At 40.8% G+C, this 24,128-nt stretch overlaps 3 protein-coding genes across 8 annotated transcripts in view; all 3 read right to left on the bottom strand.

Moving 5' to 3' along the window:
* LOC111238290 (ribosomal protein S6 kinase alpha-3) overlaps positions 1–4,289 on the bottom strand; it is a 64,980-nt gene extending 60,691 nt beyond the window's left edge. For both annotated transcript variants that reach the window (XM_022767721.1, XM_022767722.1), the window contains exon 1: positions 4,073–4,289. In XM_022767721.1, the coding sequence (XP_022623442.1) occupies positions 4,073–4,135 (63 nt within the window). In that variant the 5' untranslated portion in view covers positions 4,136–4,289. The remainder of the gene's footprint in view (positions 1–4,072) is intronic.
* A 2,137-nt stretch (positions 4,290–6,426) lies between these two features.
* Positions 6,427–15,530, bottom strand: LOC111238317 (pyruvate dehydrogenase E1 component subunit alpha, mitochondrial-like). 4 transcript variants are annotated; one of them, XM_022767754.1, is made up of 13 exons: positions 15,380–15,530; positions 13,851–13,871; positions 13,016–13,171; positions 12,001–12,066; positions 11,672–11,845; positions 11,471–11,597; positions 11,293–11,384; positions 10,974–11,066; positions 10,665–10,820; positions 10,205–10,276; positions 9,577–9,644; positions 9,058–9,166; positions 6,427–7,210 (listed from the first exon to the last, which is right to left on the bottom strand). In XM_022767754.1, the coding sequence occupies exons 1-13, from the start codon at positions 15,437–15,439 to the stop codon at positions 7,046–7,048; spliced, it is 1,359 nt and encodes a 452-aa protein (XP_022623475.1). In that variant the 5' UTR covers positions 15,440–15,530; the 3' UTR covers positions 6,427–7,045. The 4 variants fall into 4 exon arrangements, with proteins under 4 accessions (XP_022623475.1, XP_022623477.1, XP_022623476.1 ...); XM_022767756.1 differs by lacking the exon at positions 13,016–13,171; XM_022767755.1 differs by lacking the exon at positions 13,851–13,871.
* Positions 15,531–16,204: 674 nt separating this feature from the next.
* acot9 (acyl-CoA thioesterase 9) lies at positions 16,205–24,128 on the bottom strand. Of its 2 annotated transcripts, XM_022767739.1 has the most exons (16): positions 23,963–24,128; positions 22,748–22,842; positions 22,104–22,130; positions 21,273–21,318; positions 20,411–20,581; positions 20,241–20,278; positions 20,071–20,154; positions 19,248–19,351; positions 18,880–18,953; positions 18,670–18,737; positions 18,444–18,555; positions 18,060–18,150; positions 17,537–17,622; positions 17,345–17,432; positions 17,045–17,195; positions 16,205–16,886 (listed from the first exon to the last, which is right to left on the bottom strand). In XM_022767739.1, exons 1-16 carry the CDS (start codon positions 23,974–23,976, stop codon positions 16,831–16,833), a joined length of 1,305 nt encoding a protein of 434 aa, XP_022623460.1. In that variant the 5' UTR covers positions 23,977–24,128; the 3' UTR covers positions 16,205–16,830. The 2 variants fall into 2 exon arrangements, with proteins under 2 accessions (XP_022623460.1, XP_022623461.1); XM_022767740.1 differs by lacking the exon at positions 22,104–22,130.

Genomic DNA, 24,128 nt, shown 5'->3' with positions numbered 1-24,128 from the left:
AATGACGGATGCCTGTTCCAGCTGTTTGATGTTATCTCAACCTGCTGATGAGCCACGCTCCCAGGTGCGCTCAGGCCTGTACCTGAGAACGCTGCCAACACCCAAACACAGCGGGGGGTGAGCTGACGTTTGTTTGTGATCATGAAAAATTCAACCGCAACATGTTTTCTAAGAAACAATGTGCCGGTTGTTTAAGATGATCCAGAAACGTGACTGTGAACAGGTTGGATTAGAAACTATTTATCGGTGAATAACCCAGGGCTGAGTTCCAATAAATCTTTTTTAGTTTAAAGATCTGACGTCGAATCTGAAAATCCCCAGTTCAGGCGACGTGTTCTGACATTCACAGCTGTGGCTGGTTGTTGTCTTTTGTTTTGGTCTCGTGTACAAGGGCTCACTGAGTTGTGTGTGTTGACAGAAACTTAAATCCTGTAGGATCGGTGCTTAGTTGTGGAAAGTAAAGAAATGTAAGTTCGTGCAGCGAGCTCAGACAAGCTCTTCCATATTTACGCAACACTGATATTTACCTGATGTAACTCATTCTACAAGAGCAAATCAAAATGAACTGAAATGTCACTAAAGCTAAAAAAAAAAAACAAAACAAGAAAATGCAGCAACAGATTTCCCAGAGTTCAACAGGACGGCTTTGAATGTCTTGTTATGTCCAAACGACACAAAGATGTTCAACCAAAACTATCAACATGACAAAGATCCCAGGAAATATTCAGGCTAGGGCTAAAACGATTAGTTGATTAATCCATTAGTTGATTAGTTGATCGACTGTAAATTGATCTGTAATGTTTTTAATCATAATTTCTGTCATTTTTCAAGCAAATTTTCTCGTTTCACTTTTAAAATGTGAAGATTTGATGATTTTATTGGTCGTGTGTTAAATATATTTGGATTTTTAACTGTTAGTTGGATAAAACAAGCAATCTGATAATAATCATTTTTCATAAATTAATGATATTTTATACACAAAATAGTTTAATCAGTAATTAAAATAATCATTAGTTGCAGATCTAGATTAATCCATTAGTCGAATAGCCGATCAACTGAAAACTGATCGGGAACTTTGAGCGTTTCTCAGGCGATGATTTTATTTATTCTACATGATATTAAACTGGATGCATTTGGGCTTTAGACAGTTGGATAAAAACAAGCAATCTGATTGTGTCACGTTGCACTCTGGGAAATAATAACAGGCATTTTTTTATACCCAACACAATCCACTGATAATGAAAATGATCATCAGCTGCAGCCTTAAAGGAGACGGTAATAAAGAGTCGCTGCTGCAGCCGTGTTCATCCACACTCATCTTTGTTTCCACATTTTAAAAAGGCAACAGCAGCGCCTCTCTGCTCTTTGTGTGCGCGTTGAATGATCTTGTCTTTAGGGCATAAATCCTCCAGCGCCATGTCCACTTCATTCCACAACTTCCCCACTCACTCCTTTGTGTGTGTTAGTGTGTGTTAGTGTGTGTTAGTGTGTGTTAGTGTGTGTTAGTGTGTTTTGTTCTGTGGTGGCCTAGAAAAAGCCTGTACAACAGCTCTGGCTCTGCTATCAGACACATCGCCGCACGTCGAAGGGCGTCGAGGAGTAACACACGAGTCAAAGGTCAGTTTCATCCAGCAGCACGTTCCTGCCTGGTGGATAGTGAGGTGAGCGGAGGCGGAGTGGGAACGCTGCGAGCAGGTACGAGCTTGTCAGGAGGCCACACAGGACAAAGAAAAAAAGAAAGAGAGAAGCTGGCTGCAGTGACTCAGTGCATTTTTCAGGTTTGATTATACAGAATCTACAGTGACACACACACACACACACACACACAACACAAACAACACACACACACACACACACACACACACACACACACACACACACATGCATGCAGCCATTTCTCCATGCAGCCTTTGTGACACCTCATACAGGAAATGGACACACACACACACACACACACACACAAAGACGTAAGCTCTTCCTGAATCATGCGTTCGCAGTGGCACCGCCTCCTGCTCTTTATCAAGATTCAAAAACTTGTAGGAAGGAAGAACCGAAGAAACAACACACTCACACAGGAGCTGTTTTTGTTTCAGTCTCGTATCTCAGTGTTGGAGACAAAGACGTCTCTGCACCACATGAATCCCACACTTTCACTTTGTCGATTTGCATCGACTGATGTTTTTGTGTTACACCAAAAAAATAAATCCCAACGTAAATCACATCAAATCAAAACCACTATGAAGTGACTTACTCAACATTGATTTGACTATCACCTCAGGGTGCTTCTATTCACATACTGCATCATTTGAAGTTTGTTTGTACAAGGTCACTATCTAATTGATTTCTCAGGCAAACATGCCAAACATTATCACGCTCGAGCGACTAAACTGTGAAGAGAAAAGCAAGAGAAAAAAAACACACACACTTCTTCTTCACATCTTTCATTTTCTGCTCATATATAGACTACATGATTAACGAAACATAAGCGACTGAAAATACTAACACCAGTTAATAAATGTATTTAGGGTTAGGGTTAATAAATAAGCACATTATAGTGCTACAAGTATTTATGTACTGTTACAGGACACACAAATATGAAAGTACAAGTTTAAATTGACTTTAAAATACAAATGTGTTGCACATATTTGGTAGTTTATAGCCTTACTACGGTAGGTTATGGTTTGTGTCTCCCGTGATGCTACGTCCATTCAGTCTCACAGCGTGTTGGTTTATGCAGCTTTTTAATCACATTTGGTGTCACTTTAACGTCCTTACAGCAGCTTAAATGGTCGCTGAAGCTGCGGCTGGCGGTTTAAGGCTTCTCTGTTCACATGACATCATTTAAAGTCTCTATATGCTCTTATGGTGCTCACAGAAGTGACATATTCTGTAGTTTGTAGTGGTATTGTGGTTCCTGATGTATTTGTGTCTGCTGTAATATTACTTTAACACTTGTACAGCAGTCTTACAGCAGTACACTTGTACCCTTGAGATAGTGTGCTGTGTTTTTAATAATCTAATCTGGTGTCACTGTGATGTCCCCACAGAAGCTTAAAGCATGGCTGCTGCTGTCATCATCGTCTAATAGGGACTTTAAGGTGACTTAGAAGAGCTGATTTATAATGAGTCACAATCGAGCTGAGAGTGAGACTACAATTTATGGCCTTTTCAACCTCACTATTTAGATTAAAGTCCGTTTATCATTTACTTTTATATTTTTTTACTTTAAAGGGTTAGTTTAAAGGGTAGCTAATCTACTAACATTAACCATACTGTCATATATTTCTACTTCTATCACATTTACAACATCCTATAGAGATGTGTAGCAGATATCTGGTATTTTATAGTATCTGTGTATCCTGTAACACTACTTTAATATGTTTGTGTATTAATTTGGGGTCACTATAATGTCCTCAAATAGGCAATAATAATCTAATCTATTATATATACACATATTTGGTCCTGTATCTGTGTGTCCTGTAATACTACTACTAACACTTCTATATAAAGTATTGCAGCATTTTTGTGTACTCAGTGATATTATGATGCTTTACAGTGTATTTTAATCAAATTTGGTGTTAATTAATCTAATCTAATTGTCATTTTCTTGTTTTTGGAGGTTGCTGTACTGTCTTTACAGGAACTTAAAGTGTGGCTGCAGCTGTTGATAATGATCTAATCTAATTGTCACCAACTGTCCTGTCACATTTCTGTACTTAAATAAGAGTTTTAACCTCACAGCTTAGCAATTTAACACGGCTATTACACCCATATAGAGATTTTTAGCACATGTTTGTTAGTTTACGCTGACACGATGGTACTTCATATTATCTGTAGTATTAATTAACTTCTACACAGAGCATCACTGTGGTCTTAAGATACTTTAAGCTGTATTTTAATCACATTTAGTGTCTTTAAGAGAGGCTGCAGCTGTTGTATGCTAGCATTAAATGTCCCCCTGTGTGCTGTAGTCAGTGTGTAGTATCTCTGCTAGTTACTGCAGCCCGAGTCAAAGTCACTCAACTGTCAGTCAGAGTCTGTCTCCCGGTGTGTTTGAATGTGACCGTCTCACCTCTCCCGCCGTCCCCCCCAGAGGCATCTTCTGCCAGGGATCCGCCAACTGAGCCAGGGGCATCTTTCCCTTCTTCTCCTCCCTCTACTTTTTCTTGTCTTCTTCTTCTTCTTCTCCTTTTTTATTCCTCTTTTTCTGCTCTGGTTTGTCGTCCGTCCCCTCGGTCGACACTTTCAGTCCAGCCTCTTTCTTTCTTTTCTTTCTTTTCTTTCTGTCTTTTCTGTCTTTTTTCTCTCTTCTCTTTTTTTCTCTTCTTTTAAATGTTTTTTTTTTTGTTTTGTTTTTTTAAAGCTCCCGTCCTCGCGCTCGTGTCTGTCGGCTGGAACCTAAACCGCCGCGGAGTCCACCAACCGACCGACTGACTGACCGACCGATCGAGCCGAGCCGAGCCGAGGGAACACGGGCTGATTCCGGATCTGCTGTGGCGCTCAGACCGCCCCTTCCTCCGGAGAGACAGACATGAGAAAGGCAGAGAGGCGGACGCCCTTTTTCGGAAACTGATTGACTCAACACACGAGTTATCTCTCTATCTGCTCCTCTCCCTCTCTGTCTCTCTATCTCTCTCTCTCTCTCTCTCTCTCTCATTTCCGTTGTTTCCCAATATGGCGGCCGGTGTCGGCTTACCTGTCCGTCAGACTGCTGCGTCACGCCTGCGTCACGTCAGGAGGCGGCATCCTTAGGTAATAAGAAAAGTAAACTTACAACCACTTTGGCTTAGATTTTATCCTGAATTTCTATTAATAGAGAAAATAAGATTCACGATCATTTCATAATTCTGTCAAAAAACAAGCAAAATCATTTGGTATAAGTATAATATCCAAAAATATTTATATACAAACTCAAAACCTGTCTGTCTTGTCGTTATTGATGAAACCAAACAGTTTCTGACATAATCTTTCAGTCAAACAGTAAGAAAGCTGTTTAAACAACTAAAGTGTAAAAGTGAAATTTCCTGTTTGACACAAAACAACCACAAACACTCAAGACAACCGTGAAGACACACAAAATGAGCAGAGAGAGAGATAGAGAGATAAAAAATGACGTCAAAAGAGATGAAAAATTAACACAAAGACACTGAAGTCAACCGTACAGACACACAAAACAATTACAAAGGGACAAAAATTACCAGAGAGACCAATAATTACCACAAAGAGACACAGAATTTAATAAAGAGACATAAAATGACCAGGGAGATGAGCAGAGAGACACGGGGCGATTACAAAGCTGTATCATGTGTTAGTGCATCACTGTGTCACAACTGAATGGGAAGATTTTCATTAACTGTCCATAAAGGATTATAGTAATAAAACTTCCCATTAGATCAACCTGCTGTTCCTCACTCCGTGCCGTTTGGTTTCCATGACAGCGGATAAATAAATAAAGCTGAATCTAAAGTCTGGTGGTGACACACAGTGGAAGGAGGAGGAAAACAAAACTCACATGGTTCAATGTCAATTTTTTTTATTTTTTTTTTACACATTTTAAGTTAAATTTTTGATTAAATGGTTGGTAATATTATCACCAAAATCATACTGCTTCATATCCAAATAGCTTCTTTTAAAAATTAAAAGCGCCTCACTGTGTCAGCTGTGAGGTCTCCGACAACTTAACAAATCATTTTATATTTGCTAAGAAACTCAGCTTCTGGTAAGACTTAAAAAAAAAAAAATACAGACACAAGAAACAAATATTTTATCTCCCAATTTCTTTCTGTATTTATTTTAAAGCCAAACAGTCTTTCAGCTCAACATACACACAAAGAGTCAAGTAAAGCTTCATATCTGTACAAGCTCATGGTCAGAATCTGAAAACAGGAGCAGGAAATAAGTGTAACACAGCTTGAATTGCATCTTTACATGTAGCAGAGACATAATTCTCCTTAAATTCAAGTCCTGAAAACTGTAAAAAACTAAATTATATCAGAGTGCATCTACTCTTCAAACATGAGCTTCTTCCATCTTCTAATGCAACAACTGGAGTCTGATGTTTAAACATCTGTCTCACATGTAGAGATCACTCTGGGTTGTTTGTGTGAAGTGAAGCAGCTGGTTCATGTTTGAAGGTTCAGGTCAGTAGTTTCCTGCTTTGCCACTGTAACCGCTCTGAATAAAAGCATCAGCTGACGGCAGAATATTTATCTTAGGGTAGTGATCTCCTGTTAAAATATTGGCGGACAGCTCTGCTCAGCATCATCTTAAAACTCACATCACATGGTTAATTCCTTTAACTCCATAAATACACACACACATACCTTTAAAGTCATAGCTCATCTTGCTCTGTAGCGTTTTTAAAAATGTTTTCACTAAAGCAAAGAGGTCTGAAGAAAGTCACAACACTCAGCAAGTGATTGATTGCTTTAAAAAAAAAAAAAAACTGTGACTTTATAATTGAATTTCTCAAAGTTGGAAGTGATTTCTCGTGTTTCAAACACCTTCTGCACGTATTCATCCCACTTTCCCGCACTTTTAAAAGCTTAAAAACACCTGCAGAACGCTGGATAAACATGGAGGTAATTCATATCAGACATGTCACAATGGGAAAAGAAAGTTTAAAATGTGAAACTTTAACTTTTGTGCGTATATTGTGCAGCCCTGCTGTAAATAAAACCTTTAAAGTACACACAGTGCGCTCAGAGGAATGGCTCATCTTCTCATTTTCAAACAGTCTCCGGCTTGATGATGGTACAACACCGACTGGTCAGATATACGGCAGGACAGAGCAGAACAAACATACAGACGAGGAATAAATCTTAAATATTTCTATATAAAACTATAAATAAATAACACTGACAGGTTTCAGGTCAAAGCTGAGTCCCATTAAGGTGCAGGAATGCTGAGCTCTAAAGTCGAGGGAGGATGTGCTGATCGTTTCTGGATATTTGTGGAGCAGTGAAAGGGCCGTGTTTAGTACTGGGGGTTGGAGGTTAGAAGGTCGGTGTGTACACGTTATTCTTTGGGTGTGTGAAGTGCGAGTCTAGCTGATGGACTTGAGTTTGGCCCAGGGGTGCGTCCCGCGGACCTCCAGCGGCGGGCTGTTGGAGAAGATGTGGTTGCACAGCTCCTCCAGCGGCGGCTCTGGATCTGATGTGGCAAACTGAGCCGCGTCCTCCACCTGCTTTCGGATCTCGATGTCAATTTCCTGACGAGAGAAATTTGTATTAAAAAACACTGACGGCTCATTTATTTATTTATTTCTAAATGAAAACCTCATCTGAACCAGACAGAGTTTTTATTGTTTGAAACTCTGAGGAGACGTTGCCGTGTCCTGTCTGTGGTTTAAGCACCAGAAGCTGTTTTGATTGGTTTTGGTTCAATGTAAATAAATACTGTCTGAAGTCATTGAACTTTTTCCTGTAATAAATCAAACCAGGATCTTTCTGACTTTAACAAAGAGCTGAGAGTCTGAGCAGAAGCATAAAGCTGCAGTCTCTACAGGTGGAGACTGTTCTGCAGGATCACATGTTTTGGTGTCTGAACATTTTACTCACACGTTCAGTATCAAACATATTTAATATCCTGTCAAACACATGAATTAACATTTCTCCAAAACTGCACTGGTGTTGGTTACTGGAGTGAAGGATCAGTACATTCTTACACTGTAGATGACAGACGACATCAAACCGGTGAATGTTTCCAGTGAAAGAACTGTTACCTGATGACACTGGAATAACTGGATCATCCAGTTATTTGAGACACGTGACCATCAGGTGTTCAACTGAACGTCAGTGACGGTTTTTAGCTCGGACAGATTTCGTAAGTGAAACATTTGAGCATTAACTCAGCTGGTTTCAATTTACAATTTACAGAAGGAGGTAAGAAAATCTTTATGTTGCGTTTTTGGCTAAAATGAAGGAACATGAGTTTATTATTTCGAGACTTAATTCATGTGCTGATAGAATTGTTTTATATAGAGAGATTAATGTTTGAATCTAATGTTTTTATTTGATAAGTTCACCTGTATTTATGTTTTACTAAAGTCAATAAACCAAAGCATCCAACGATGAATCCTCAGACATCAGCTCCGTCTGAATCATGTCAAATGTCCCTTCAGGTAACAGAATCTTTTCACACACACTTCATCTGAAACGCACTGGTTTTAAATTTCTCCTTCGTCAGTGGAATAAAACACGACCAGCGTCAGATCAGAGATGTTCTTTTTTTGTTCTGCCCATTTATCATTCAGATAACGATTCGAGCCAAAAGAGAAACGATGCGAGGTCAGATATGAGTTCATATAAATGTGTAGGTGCCTCTGTGGTTCAGCATTTCCATTTACATCATGTTGGAGTTTCTTCTAAGAATATCTCCTCCTTTGTCAACATCCTCCACCGATCTTCTCAAGAAATTCTGACGGGGATTTTTTCTTTTCTATTTCTTTTTAAAACCAGAAATGACAAAGGGACAGTTCCCACGAGTGTAAGCTGAAACTTAATGCATCTTGTTGACCTTTTTTTAAACAGTGAAGTCCCAGTGTGATCCAAGTGTGCAGCTACACAATGAATCAAATGTTGTATTCCTCTTTGTAGTCACACGTCGCACTAGTAAGTTTCCATTTCCCGTCAGCATGAGCACCAGTGGTTTAATCGTATCAGGGTCAGAGTTCAGACGGCCTGTGTCTATACCAACACTTGTGGTATTTGTGGGTTGTCAGGTGCCCACTTTGTTTCTGCAAAATCTACTGCAGCTCAGAGGACGGTGAAAAACAAACGGAGCTGAAGCAGCAACACAATTAATATAAACAGATTAAAACTATTATTTTGAAAGTTATTGATGAAACTATGATTTAATATTTATGCTGTAAATGTCAGAGGTGCAACATCAATCAGAGCAGTGTCATGAAGAAGAACAGATGTTTGATACTGAGGTTCTGTCGTAGTTGAGTGATGTTTGGATCTGCTCGCTCTCTCTCTCTCTCTCGCTCGCTCTCTGCAGGTCGTCATGTGGACTGTAGTCTGACTGGAGTTTGTGCGAGTTGTGAGCACTCACCTTGAACTCCTCCACAGACGCCATGTTGTTGGTGAGCATGCGCTCTTTCAGCAAGGAGATGGGGTCGCTCTTACTGCGAACCTCCTGGATCTCCTCACGAGTGCGGTAGCTGCAGGAGGTCACATGACACTTTGAATAAATAAACCAACGCAGCTTTTTCACTTTAGAAACATCATCATTAACAGGAAGGAAGCAAGCTATGTGTTATAGGTGACTGATGACACCTGATGAGCGAGAATATGAGCTGTTAGAAATTTGAGAAAGAAAAAGATTCACAAACAGTTAATTTGCAGTTTACTTAGATTTTCCAGTGACGTCACCTTGTCTGCTGATTCATATAAAACCTCTGAGTCTTTGGTGAGAGAAAACCTCTCACCTGGTCACTCAGGGACGGATGAGTAATTAGTTAATAACAGGAGAAAAGGGAGGAAATGACTGTGTGGATGAAGGTGAAGCAGAGACTAAATTAAAGAGAAGAGAAGAAATAACAGAATCAAGTCAGTGTTAAAGATAGCTCACCTGACCCCGGGGTCACTCATGCTGTGCCCATGGTAACGGTAGGTCTGCAGCTCCATTATAATGGGACCCTGAAAACACACAACAGGTCATTCCCCACACACACACACACACACTCTGCTGTGGACCCTCACAACCCCTCACAGCTGTCTCACATCTGTGTGCACTGGATAAAATCTGTAAATAATTCTCTCAGAATTGGAGCTACGTTGTGAACAATGTCTAATATGGGTCTGTTACAGGCAAAGCTGCACAATTAATCTGAAAATGATCGAAAACCGACGTTAAAGGAAAATGTTTGTTTGGTACAAGAACAGAAAACAACCAGTCGAACTGAAATCACGATATCTGCCAAAATAATCAGAATATGAAGGTTTTTTTTGCTTATCGTGCAGCCCTAGAATATAATGAGGATTAATGATGGGAGCTGTGATACTGCAGGGAAAAGAAAAGAAATAAATGTCATGCGCAGATTCAGGACGTGTCGTCTAGCTGAAGTGATAATAGGAGGATGTGGGGACGGAGCTGTGAAGAGGATTCTGGGAGGTTTTCTGGTGAGACTGTAGAGACAGAGAAAAAAGGGGGAAACTGTAAACCCATCACACATTTTAACCCTGGACGTTCTCCTCACCTTTCCTGATCGGCAATGATCTGCAGCGAATTTGGTGGCCTCTCTGACACACAGGACATCCATCCCATCCACCTACGAAGAGGAAACACACAAGACAATAAGGAAGTGTTGAAACAGAAACAAACAAATGAGCAGTCTCGGTTCAGAGGCTCACAGGTTTTCCTGTGAGTGGTTTGTGCGCAGTATCATACATGAGCATCAGACAGCTGTATGCATGCTCACACCTGCAACTGCCAGGACGGATCATCAGCCTCCTGTTATAGTCTCGGTCCACACAGGCCAGCTGCAGCGTACGGCCCAGACACACTGCAGCTGCGGCCCAAGACCGCCGTGTTTAACCACATCTGACATCATCAAAGTCCAGGATCACAGTGAGATCTCTTTAACTACAGAGCTGCCTAAATCAAAGGGAGGAGCATCTGCAGCCTCATGTGTCTGTGGTGGTGCGTTTGTGTCTCACTCTGATTCCTGGGATGTAGTCTCCTCTCTTGTAGTAGTCGGTGCTGGCTGAAGCTCTCTCCACCGACGTCCCCATGCCGTACTTGTTGTTCTCGCAGATGAAAATACAGGGCAGCTTCCACAAGGCGGCCATGTTGAAAGACTCAAAGAGCTGACCCTGATTGATCCAGAGAGGACAGGGGTCCAGTTGAGCAATGTATCCATATCAACATCAACATATTTAGGAAAGTAAATAAGTAAATAAAGTAATAAAGATAGTTTGTGAATTTTAACTGCATCTCTCCAATCAGGAGGTTTTTCTACGTCTTACCTGATTGGCTGCTCCGTCTCCGTAGAGCGTGACACAGATCTGATTGTTGCCTTGGTACAGACAGGCCAGAGCGATACCTGCTCCCAGAGGAACCTGGGTAATTTACCAGCAGAGAAAACTTAGAAGAACTGGAGAACTGGGTTCATCATATTGAGCTTTCATACAAATCAAGAGAGAATTAATGACCAATGAACCAATCAATATCTAATCAATAACGAACTGTCAGCTCTGACAATAAAGTCATGTTCTTTTCTGTAGACATTACTTCTGTGTGTGTGTGTGTGTGTGTGTGTGTGTGTGTGTGTGTGTGTGTGTGTACCTGTGCTCCCACAATGCCGTTGCCTCCATAGAAATGAGGGGCGTACATGTGCATTGAACCTCCTTTGCCTTTGGCCACGCCCCCTTTACGACCTGAGGAGGCACATAGAAAAGTGAAGGGATGAACCCTAGAACCGCTTCAGGCCTGTAAAGGTGAGAGTCTGTGACCCCTCCCTCACCTGTGAGCTCCGCCAGGATCTCTTTGATGGACACGCCGCGGGTGAACGTGTATCCGTGGGCGCGGTACGCCGTGATCAGGTGATCAGAGGGGGTGATGGCTGCCTCGATGCCTGCAGCACACGCTTCCTGTGGGCGGAGACAAACCTCATCACATCTCATTCATTTATTCAGAAATGTAATCTGTGTGAGCATGTTCGTACCTGTCCATCATACAGGTGACAGAAGCCTCTGATGATCTTCTGTTTGTACAGCTGATCGGCTTTCAGCTCCATGCGCCTCACAGTCTGCATGGTGCGGTAGTACTGCAAACCCTGATCCCGAGTCAGCTCCGCCTTCAGCGGAGGACCGTCCTCCAGACGGTGCATGTCGCATTTCTGTTGACCAGGACAGTGCGGAAAAAAATATAAATATAGATCGATTCTTTTATTTTAACCAGAAAAAGTTTTTTTTTTTTTTTTTAAATCCACAATGCAAACTTCAAAATCTGCATTAAAAACACACTGATTGTGAGATCTTTGTTTGAACTTGCCTTGATGTCAAAGGTCGCCTGAGGGGTGAAGTCAGCGAAGGAGCGGGAGACCACGACTCTGGTGCCCTGGCAGACAAGACGACACACTGAACATTTATTCAAGCTCCCCGGTGGTTTAACAAATAAAATCACTGCAGCAGCAGCAGCAGCAGCAGCAGCAGCAGCATCATGACGACAAGCACACAGTCTTCCACACAGACAGCGTGAGGCCTGCCCTCCTCTTCACAGCAGATGCAGGGTTAGTGGGTGTAGAGAGGCTGGGGATCAGGTTTGGTTCTGGTGGTTCAAGCTGGACTAGACTGTAACTACAGCGGTGATATGTGGAGGTCAGTAACAGGGAGGGAGAGTAACAGCAGCCCGGACTTCAGACGCTCGTTTACTCCTCTAACCACTGGTCAACATTACTGCTAATGTGCTGTTATATAAAGGGAGATGATTCACCAAAGTATTTGCCAGATATGAGGCATTTCTTTTCACTATTCTCTGTTAATGATGTAACCACATGCATGTTTAAACACAAGACAGTTCTCAGTGTTAAATAACAAATGTTATATGAATACTCTGAACACAACGGGTGTTCATGATCGTGATCTAACATGTGATGGATCCATTTATTTCCTCCTGACACGTCTGAAATGTTACTTGAGCTGAAGTTTTATTTTTTTTTTTTTTATTTTAAACCATTTCCTACTTCGACAGACTAAACAGTTAATCGATTAATGAAAAATAAAAGGCTGATTCACAGAGACATGAGGGTGATCGTTAGTTGCTGCCCTGGTTTTACAGTTGATCTGTGAAATGTGGGTGTTCAACCTTCATCTTCACTTAGCAATTAAATATATTCTCCAGGAGAAAAAAAAGAAAAAGAAAAGGAGGGGACAAGGACCCAGTTACCCAGAAACAGAAGGACATCACCACTAACTGTTTCTTTAACATGTTATTTTCCTTTAATTCAGATTGTTTCCAACCCCCGTTAGTGACAGGCAAACATGGAGGATGCTACTCGTGTTCTTACTGGAGTGTCTAGCGCGTCGGCCTGGGAGCTAACTAACTGTGCCACAGATGCTCTAGTACTGACTGGTGGTGGTTTAGGTGGTTGTCGCTGGGTCGTTGCCAAGGCAGGCGCCGCCGGTGAGGTTAGATTGACGTACTCTGACAGGTCAATCAGCAACTGGGGAACACAGGAGCCAACCAATCAGACCAGAGCACAGCACAGCACAGCCAGAGCAGCTCTACAGAGGCTACAGGAAGACGAGACGTCTACGGGTGAAAACAATGGACACAGACATGATGACTTCTGTCTTCTAGAGACTAAAACATGGAGGGAAAACATGGAGACTGTGCGCCGGCCCAACAGTGTCTACACTTCAGCTGATACTTCAGGACTGGCACAACATTTTAATACATTTACCTACAGAGTGACGTCATTTTCTATCAGATTAATGTGAAAATGACTGATCAGTAATCAATTCATGATAAAAATCATGTTTGAGGAACTTAATTAAGGGATAAGTTTTTAAGCAGGTAACAAGGTTGAACCGTGCTACCACTGAATTATAGGTGATAATATTCGTAAATTCAATACATAAAGAAAATGAAAATAAAAAGACAAGATTCATGTTTGGAACGGGCACTTTAAACGAAACTTAAACCTAAACTTAAAATGAGAATGAGCTGTACAGATGGGGAAAATCATTTTTGATATTTATGGTGATTTATTTTAGCTGTAGCAGTTTTTCTGGTTTAGAAGCACGTTAGAAAAGCTCCTATGGAAACAACATCACTGCAGAGGGGAGGAGGCGTAGGACCGGGCCTACAGACAAACATCAGCAGAGTGACGAGCTGCTTACCTCAGACACTGTTTGGGCTCCCTACGGTTCAGGCGAGGGGGAAGGGGGAGAGGAGGGAGAGAAGCAAGAAATGAACAGGGATTGTCGTGAGTGTGAGTGAGTGAGTGTGTGTATGTGTGTGTGTGTGTGAATAAACAGGGAGAGGAGGCAGGAGGGAAAGAGTGACAGCCAGTTCAACACGAAGCCGAAGAACAACAGGGTTCCTACAGTCACCTGGAAATCAAGCGTCTCGACTCTGAAATGTCTCAATAACGAAAACATGGTTTGTTTGTAAAATCAGGCATAAACCTGCCTGAAAGAAATCATGAATAGGATTTAGAATTATTTTTAAAAAACATGCCTGTGGAGACCCTGTTGTCACCGACACCACAGCACAGACACAACATGCTGCTGCCAGTGCTATGACTTCTGCTACTGAAGCAGCTATACTATATCAAGCATAGAGAATATGGATGCACTGATGTGTTCTTACCGAAACCAATATCCGCCATTTATCCACTTATAGCTGCTGATCGACTGACATGTGATTGTCTCGCTGAGCATGCAAGCACATGCAGCAATGTGTAGCTTTCACACTGTTCATTGTTACTCTGTTCTACTACAAGAAGAAAATTCAGTCCGGGAAATAGTAAAAATATCAACAAGGTTAAAAATGGCTTCCGCTTCACTCCGTTTTCTCCACTTAAATTAATTTAGAACTGTATGCCATGGAAGCATGGGATCAGCTGAGATAACAAAACAAGCTCTTCTCAGGGCCCTTGTGTCTGTGGATACTGTGCTTATGTAAAGGATATTCCCAAACTCTAGAGCTGAAACATTCAGTCAATAAACTAAATTATTATTTATTAAAAATTATTAAAATTAAATATTAAAAATTATTGGCAACAAGTTGATTACAAGGCATTTTGGACTCAATTAATCAATGTTAATAGATAGTTTTCACTTTAAAAAAATCACCAAAATTTTATTGTTAAAAAGTATTTAAGTTCCTAATATTAAATCTAGTGCCTGTTTAATGATTTAAAGTGATATAACAAGTGGAAGCCAAGTTTAACCTTGTTAGTAGCAGTAAAAAAAAATAGTCACTGTATTGATACTTGGGGTGCATTTTAAAGCTGATATCGGCCAATATTGATCATATCAGTGCATCTCCAGCAGTGAAAGCTCTTTTTCTGCTTGAGGAAGGCAAACCACAACCAGAGACAACAAAAAAAACAAAATTAAGATTAAAGACAGAAACATAAAAATAAAAATGGCCGTTCCCGCATTTCCACATCTTCTTCCCGTGCACAAGCTGCGTTTTACCGTTAAACCAATCAATCATAAACGTGCTCGAACATTATATATCCGACCAAAATATTTCTTAAGCAACTTTAGAGCAAGAGAGTTAAACCAGCCAGGAACATGCTAACGTTAGCCGCTCACAAGGTCAGCCCCAGGCCGAACGTTTCCAGGCTAACTAACGGTTAGCATGGACCAGCTCGGCTCACAAACGGCCTCCAGCTCGACGTTAACCCGGGACCACTCACCACATTCCTGCCAGTGATCCGACAAAGAGCGTTGGAGATGATGGTTAACATATTTTGCATGCTACTGAGCTGCGACCGGTCTCTGAAGGGATTAATTAACGGCTCTAAGGCGCGGTAAGCTGCTAAATACTTTGTTAGTGTCCGTCCCAGAAATGCGCTCGGTGAAAACTGGCTGAGCAGAGCATTGGTTCCGCGAGGCTTTTATAGATGCCTGCAAATAAACCTTCGCTTCTTAAAACAAAAAAGCTGCATTAAAATCACTGTAAATATAGAAATATATAATTAAAGACAACAAAAAAATTATATAAGATGTGAATAAGCGGGATGTTACTAATTAAAGGGACAAACCGTAAATTTTGCAGGGCAGAATAGAGAATATAGGCTTGTTTTTTCAACAAAATATTCAATTATTTTAATGAAAAGTTTCAATTCCTTTAAAAAAAACATAAAAGTGTGGTATCTGAAAATTTGCATCTGTGTATTTGGCGCTTGGCTGTGCTGTATAATTAAATTAGATTAACCTAAATTTACATTTTTATTTCTACATTTATTACAAATGTATTTATATATTTATTCCTACACATATTTATATATTTATTTATGTCTGTATTTATCTATTTCCACATTTTATATTCATGAATTTATTGTTCTACATTTATCTATTTGCATTTATTTATTGCTTCTATTTGATTAGATAGATAGATAGATAGATAGATAGATAGATAGATAGATAGATAGATAGATAGATAGATAGATAGATAGATAGATAGATAGATAAATCACTTATATTAGAACATAAAGAAAGAAAGGAAACAACAACATCTGTATAGTCAGGATAAATAATTCATTTATTGCATTTGAGTAACTTAAGGCTAAAAACAATGACCCCATCGTTCCTTTCGCAGCTGTCAGACACATCCAGGATAAAGCTTCCCATTCCAAACAAAAAAACAAAGTAAAGGCGTTTGTGCGTGTAAGCGACAGTAAAATATAAAAATGTAACAGATTTTATTGTAGCGTCATGCACACAGTGAACCAGAGATTCATGAGGTTACGACAAGGACAGAAAACCAAACCTTTGTTTCATTTTCTTCTGTAAAATGTGACTGCAGAGACGCTGTAAACGCTGACTGGTTGTCAAACAAACAGCTTGGTATAGAAAACTAAGTGTGAAAGAAAGAGTAAATAAAATAGAAGCTGTCTTTTTGTTTCTGCTGTAGTGATCCAAACAACAGTTAACGTAAACCACCAGAACAAACAATGTAACAGGAGTCAAAATGTCACCAGGTGGGTTGTGAAAAATGTGCAAAGCGTGATATAAAATGATATACTAATGGCAAACGAACACACACACACACACACACACACACACACACACACACACACACATACACTCTTAGACCTCATTGGTCAGACGCTGAATGGCTTTAGCAGGAAGTAGATTTGATCTGTCAGTGCTCCACAGTTTGGTTAAAGTGTCTCTTTCCGTCCAGGTACAACATCGACTCTGTCAGACAAACACAAAAACACCAGCATCAAATGTTTCAGACGGTAAAGTAACACAGCATTTATTTACTTTTGTTATATTTGTATTTAAATTTAACAAGTTGTGTGTGTGTGTGTGTGTGTGTGTGTGTGTGTGTGTGTGTGTGTGTGTGTGTCTACCTCCATATGTCTGTGGGATGATGTTGGGGACGTCGCGGTCTGAAGCGAAGGTGAAGTGGAAGACGTTGGTGGTGTTGTGCTGGCGGGTCAGCGGGTCGAACACCTCGCTGTGAACTCTGACCTGGATGTACTTCCCCTGCGTGTAACACACCTGAAACACACAGACACACACAGACACACAAGTTGAAAAACTTCAGTCTTCAGATGCAAACTATTTACAATTTATAATTTACTAACCTTAACCCTGAGTTAGAACCAGGACACACACACACACACACACACACACACACACACACAGACCTGTGACGAGAGCAGCAGCAAGGAGCCGATGTCCACGGGCTTCTGGAAGAGGATGTCATCAACAGCCACCAGAGTTGGTCGACATCCTCTGCAGCACACCAGGGGAGGGGGCGGGACTCAGTTTAAAACTTCACGCCAAACAAACGTAAATAATTCTGCTCTGAACGCGGTCACATGATCAGAATCTCTCACCCGTAGGAGCAGGCGTTGGCCCAGCCCAGCTCGTACGCCTTCCTCATCAGGAAACCTCCGAATATCCTGTTGAAGATGTTTCTCTCCTGGTCACATCAAACACACAAACGGATTTAACCTCCACTCACTGTTTCGACTGTCAATCACCATATTCAGTTTAGAACAATATAAACACAGAAAAAAGCAACTAATCGTCACATTTAAAGGCTGAAACCAGAGAATGTTTGCATAAAGAAATCATTGAAACAACTAATTGATTATCAAGATAGTTAGTTTGTTTTTTTTTCACCCATTCAACTGATTAATTAATCAATTTCAGCCTCAACTTGAAACAATTAAGGCTGAAATTGTGAAATAATCTTCACAAAATGGCAATTTTATCTATTTAAAATGAAATCTACAACCACAATAAAAAGTGCAAGAAGTGACAGGGTGTGAAAACTTTCTGAAGCTCCTCCACATTTAATATAGAAATGAACATTAGTGTTTTTTATTCTGTTTTCCAGCTGTTCCCTGCTCTCACCTGCGGGTGGCAGATCTCCAGTCCTTTCAGTTTGCCGTCTTCCATCCACGCTGAGTTTGGAGGCAGAACTCTGCTGCGGAAACTCACCGTCCTGTTGGAGGAGACACAAACACACGGTCGAATACTACGAACCATCAAACCTACAATAACAATTTAACACCTATTGTTTGAGCCATTTAAATATTTTGTTGATGTACAGCCACGGGAGCCGGACCACCTGATGATGTCACCGGTGGCTCGGGTTAAATAATGTTTCTGGATTTTGTTCCCAAGCTTTGACCTTTCAATCAACAAACTTCAATTTAAATAAAAAGGGAAAGTTGAATCTGGTGCAACTAAACTCTTATCAAGTGCATGTATAATTTCATTATTTCTCAGCCGTACTTTGAATCCAGGGTGTTGAGGAAGAGGCTGTGGACGATCTTCCTCTCCTCATCTGTAGGAGCAACCTTCAGCAGCGACGCCGTGCTCAGCTCCACACGGCGAGATTTATTAGCTGGGAAACACGATCACACGATGCAGGAAACAGAGAAGAGGGAGAGAAAAGGTCATAATCATCTAAAAGGATAATATAATATCATCTTAACCATGGTGATAAAATCAAACATACCTTCTCCTTCCTGGAAGATTTTCTCCTCCTCTGGTCCGTCCGGCTTCAGAGGATTTACAAACGCTGCCCTGAAACAAACAGGAAGAGAGAGTGTAAACAGACTCCACACACTGACACTGACCCTCAGCGGCAGTTCATTCTGTTCATTCTGTTCATTCTGTAAATCCCCATCAAACATCCCAGCGTCAGTCCGTCCGCCGGGGTCCTCACCTCTTGTTCTCCGGGTCCCGGGCAACCATGACAAACGTAGCATCCAGGACTGGGGAATAAGCTCCATCGCGGTACTGCAGGAAGAACAGGCTTTACTTTATGGTTTATGTTTCATTTCAGGAAGATATCTGAGAGCTGATCTGCTGCATTTGTGATTCTCTTGATGTTGAGTTCTGATTTCTGTCACCTGTCAATCAAACAGTCTGGGCGGGACCATGACAGTTACTTTTGCACTTATCCTGGTGAAACTTGGGTTTTTCTGTTGGTGGTTACCTGTTTGTGTGGACTCTCTAGATGTAACACAAATATAATAAATGCATAATATAAATACTGTCTGTGTCTGAGTGTGTGCAGGTGTGTGTGTCTACCTGTGACATGTGCATCTTGGCTTCAATAGACGTCTTTCCCACCCACGTCACATGACCAGTGAACTTGATGTCGCAGTCGGGATAGATGATGTGCTGCCTCATGTCTGAACAACAAAAAAACAAAACAAAACAAAAACACATCAATATTAAGGTGGAACGTCCTTCACTGTTTCCTGGAGGCCGAGGTGACGTCTTCAAACGTCTAGTTTTGTCCAATCAAGAGTCAAAAACCCCCAAAATATTCACTTCATAATGATGTAAAACAAAGAAAACCAGCTGTTTAATGTAGTTGCTGATGAGTCAAACAAAATTAAAGTGTTAATTGATTAATTGACTTGATAGTTTCAGGATTAAAATCAACCACAGGAAGTGACACATAACACTACAGGTCGGAGGTCGAAGGAGGTGCTGACATCTTGAGCCAAACAATTAATCAATCAACTGAAGATTCACCTGCAGTGATTTAGACAACTGATTAATCGTTAGAGTCTGATTTTTTAAAGCAAAAATGGCAGAAATGTGCTTGTTTCATTCATTTCATATTTAATGTCTAAGAATATCTGCTGGTTTTCTTTGTCTTCCATTATAATAAACTGAATATCTGTGGGTTTCAGATGTTGGTCGGACGAAACAAGACGTTTGAAGACGTCGCTTTGCCTTTTATTTCACTGTTTTCTGACGTTTTATAGATCAGAAAATAATCAGCAGATCATTCAGTTCAACTCTAGTGGCGTCAAAGAGCCAAACTGACTGAATAAAGGTTTTCAGGACCAGACGAAACAATCTGTGGTGTGATCCTTCACTACACGTGAGAACCTCTTACCTATTTTGTCCACCAGGGCGGTGACAATCGACAGAGGAGACCTCTTCAGCGCCGGGTTGTAGGTGTGAGAGTAAGATATGAGAACTGAGGAGAGAAATGTATAATGTGTATAATGTGTATAATGATGTATAACAATGTATAATGATAGTTCTGTAAGTAAACTGTGATACCTGCTAAACTGTCCAAGTCCTCCAGGATACGACCAAACCTGCAAAGAAGAAGAGAGGTGAGTCCGAGGCAGACGAGAATCTTCTGTTATGGTTGGTTATTCCACATAGTGGTACTGGTGTGTGTGTGTGTGTGTGTGTGTGTGTGTGTGTGTGTGTGTGTGTGTTCATACCTGACGGTGTTGTGGAAGGTCAGGTACTTCTCTCTGAGCTGTGGCTCGGAGCCCAGAGGCAGGTGAACCTCCAGGTAACTGTCTTTCATCGTCTTTGCTGGAAGGTCGTTTTGAGACTTCGCCAACATGGACGACAGCAACACTCGCTCTGCCATGGCGTGCTTGTGGTCGCTGCGGAGGACATTACGAACTACATTAATACATGTAAAACTTCCTGGATCTGTTGCTGGTAAATATCCATTTCATTTTTTCCCCTTTTCTCTTTTCTTAACACGTTTAGTGAAATAAAATGTGGCTGAGTGTGAAAAAATAAGGATCAGAAAAACTGAAATATTAAGATTAACAGTTATAAATATCTACAAAAGAAAAATGTTCATATGTCACAAGTGCAAATATACAATGTGCAAGTTGTGTAAAGTTCCACTTTTTGATTTTAAATATGGATTTAATTACTGAAATAAAATGAGTAAGTCTCTAAAAAATACCCACAAATTCTCACAGATGTAAAATATGTCAATAACACCAAGAACTGCAGCCGGTCACTTACTGACATGTGTAAATACTTTCTGCTCAGATTCATAATCCTGTTAGAATTATTTTGTTTGTGATGTATAATTTGTATTATTTGCCACACAACTTTACATCCAGCACCGCAATAATACAACAAATGAATGTGTAAACTGAATATGAACAAGGGATACGACAAACAAGAAAACAAACGCACACAAACATATGCATGAAAAAAGACAGAGAAATAGAAATAACAATAAAAACTAAAGCCAATCAGAGTTTTGACTGGAGACTGAGTGTGATGACAATATGAGACCAGACGAAACACAACAGCTGTTTTTTGGTTCAGTACCTCCAGTTGGTGGAAGCTCCTACGATTTCTCTCAGTCTGTTCCGCACTGAAAAACACAGAAGACTCAGTCAGTACTTGTGTGTATGTGTGTGTTTTCTCTGTGTGACGGTCGTGCAGTGAAAGCACCACAACTTCCAGAAGTCAGAAGTCGCATGACAAACACTGAGACTGTTCACGGCTGCAGCCTTCAGACACAAACTGTTTGCATTTTGCGGCACAGGCACTAAATACTGTTTGGGGCTGTGATTATGTGCAGCAGTGCCACACACAACACACACACACACACACACACACACACACACACACACACACACACACACACACACACACACACACACACTTAAATTAGTGCACTGATCTGGAAACAGCTTCAACTGTGAAACCTTCTGTCTGTTTGTCTGGAGGCTGCAGCACATCGAGGCCCAAACGGTGAGCGGACATAAAACAACAGAGAGAAGAGAAGCAGTCGGACGGAGACGGCCATCACATGGTAACCAGCTGTAACAAAACACTGAAGCTCATTGGCACAGACGGAGGAAGAGATGAAGTTAACACACGCCACCTACGAATGCTGCAGGGAGGGTTTAGCTCTACTGTGGAGCAGGAACAGAGATCCAGCCGGAGTGAGAATTAGATCCAGACCTACAGAGAAGCAGAACGGGTGCATAGGAAAAAAAGAAGCTGCGTGTGAAACAAGGTGCCCTTCAGGTAAAAGAGTGGATGACAAGTCGGTGGGGGAAACATGCAAAAGGAGAGTTAACGAGCAACTAGAGCAAATTAGAAAAGAATTACTAGGTAGTTAGGATTTGTCTGGGTTTTACCAACACACACCATTTGACACGTGTAAGAGTGGATTTCCTGTGGAGAAACAAACATGATTAAATCATCTGTAAGGTGAAAGGTCAGAGGATGAGTCTGGGTGCATGTGAGGAACAACTGATTTGGGATTTATTCACAAAGACATTAAATATGTCACAATTTCACTTAAATCACCACATATGTTTGTTACAATAACACTCAAAATCCAGCAAGTGATTATGTCAGAATTATAACCAACCAATGACTAATCAATAAAGCTGCTCATTTGCAATTGATTAATTTGGGATTAACATGTTTTTCTTCTTTATTCTACACAGGTTTTCAGATCTGGAAACGACAACATACACCAGTTCTACAAAAACAAAACATCACAGAACAAACAGGCACAAGTCATGAGGAGTTCAGACATGTACAGTGTATAAAGTCTCATTTCCAGTTATTCTATATTTAAACAGTTAAGTTACTTGTTTGGTGTCTTGTTTCATTTAAATCTAAAACACATTTCTGAACAGTATCGAGTCATTTCCCTGAAGGATCAGCTTCACACTCATTTCTTCTTTTAGCTTTTTCGCTGGCGACAGGCAAAGATTTTGTTTCTGTACAGGTATTTCTCTGCAGGTCATTTCAAAAGTCAGGATGAATCGTTTCAATCTTACCGTCAGCCATGTCCGGCGCCCTGCCTTGCTTCGACACCCCACCAGCGCAGAGCGACCTGGTCGTCAAGGACGCAGCCGACCGGAGCAGCAGGAACCTGCAGCGCACATGAGGACATGACAAAAAAAATCCCAAAATAACCTTAAGATCAAGAAGCACAGAAACATCCTCCTCTTCTAATTATAGCGGTTTAAAGCATCTGTTCTGTCTGTAATCCACAGTGAATGAACAGCTGAGCAAACACACACAGACAGACACACACACACACACACACACACAGACACACACACACAGACACACACACAGACAGACAGACACACACACACAGACACACACACAGACACACACACACACTGCTGGCTGCCATGGTGTTGTCAGACACTTCATCTCTCTTCAGCAGCTTTGTTTGTAAAGCATCTGCTCCAACTTGTTCCATTATTAACACAGGAGGAAAGTGACGGAGCAGAGTCAGTACAGACAGTTTTATATAATATAGTGACATTACCTCATAGCTGTAGCTTTTACCCACTACTCATACTCATTACAATACTTTGTTTTACTTGTCACTTGAAACTTTTATCCTTACTGAATTTCAGATACTTTACTTTTTACTCGAGTGCATTCATGTCAGAGCTGCACCTACAAGTCACACTGTACAATAAGACTTCACATGCATATTATATATATAACATCTATATAAAATAACAAAAGCTTCAGGATTCAGTTTTACCAACAAAATGTAAATCTTATTTTATCTTAAAGATTTAAAAGCAAAATTAATCATTATGCAAAAACAGTCATTTCAGATTGTTAAATCATTAACAATACATTGTATTATTGGATATTATTAGTTAATGTTGGTACTTTTAACAATGAAGAATAACATATTTTATAAAATCCTCATATAATCTTTAATGCTAATCTTAATCTTAGCATTAATAAGTATTTCTAGTACTTTTTGTAGCAGTGGTATGAACATGGCAACACCCTCTGTGTATACAATGGATCCCCACCCTGTTTGGGCCTGGCTGACTGTTTCCAGGTGAGGCTGATTTCTTCATTCATGCAGCATATGAGTCATTAAACACCACTGAAGGTAAAGAATCACCGACACATCTACCTTATGAGGCTGTTTACTGTTTCTGGCGTTATTTAGCTGCATTGTAAGCATGCTAACAGTTAGCGATGACTTTGACCACGTTTTTACCGGCACTGACCTCGGGGAGAGCATCGTAGAGTCCGGGGTGACAGAGTTACAGCTTCGGGTGTCCAAATAAATCAGGTGAGCGGGTTAAAAGGGGGAAAGCAACAGGTTTTCCCTCCTCAGAGTGGTGTCGTGCCAGGCGGTCAAAAAAAAGCTGGACAGGAGGTTTCCGTATTGCC

This window comes from Seriola dumerili, unplaced genomic scaffold (assembly GCF_002260705.1).
Source record: "Seriola dumerili isolate Sdu_G_001 unplaced genomic scaffold, Sdu_1.0 BDQW01001298.1, whole genome shotgun sequence".
Taxonomy (NCBI): domain Eukaryota; kingdom Metazoa; phylum Chordata; class Actinopteri; order Carangiformes; family Carangidae; genus Seriola; species Seriola dumerili.
This window is presented reverse-complemented; position numbering and strand designations above follow the sequence as displayed.

What these genes read in the sequence shown, in the direction of transcription:
- LOC111238317 (XM_022767754.1), bottom strand. Translation starts at nt 15,439, where the DNA reads ATGCAAAATATGTTAACCATCATCTCCAACGCTCTTTGTCGGATCACT. An exon ending in GATCCTGGCGGAGCTCACAG is followed by an intron (nt 11,385 to 11,470) that starts GTGAGGGAGGGG and finishes GTGCCTCCTCAG; the next exon opens with GTCGTAAAGGGGGCGTGGCC. An exon ending in GAGACGGAGCAGCCAATCAG is followed by an intron (nt 10,821 to 10,973) that starts GTAAGACGTAGA and finishes TGGATCAATCAG; the next exon opens with GGTCAGCTCTTTGAGTCTTT.
- acot9 (XM_022767739.1), bottom strand. An exon ending in TGGAGATCTGCCACCCGCAG is followed by an intron (nt 17,623 to 18,059) that starts GTGAGAGCAGGG and finishes TGATGTGACCAG; the next exon opens with GAGAGAAACATCTTCAACAG. An exon ending in GCCAACGCCTGCTCCTACGG is followed by an intron (nt 17,433 to 17,536) that starts GTGAGAGATTCT and finishes GGTGTGCTGCAG; the next exon opens with AGGATGTCGACCAACTCTGG.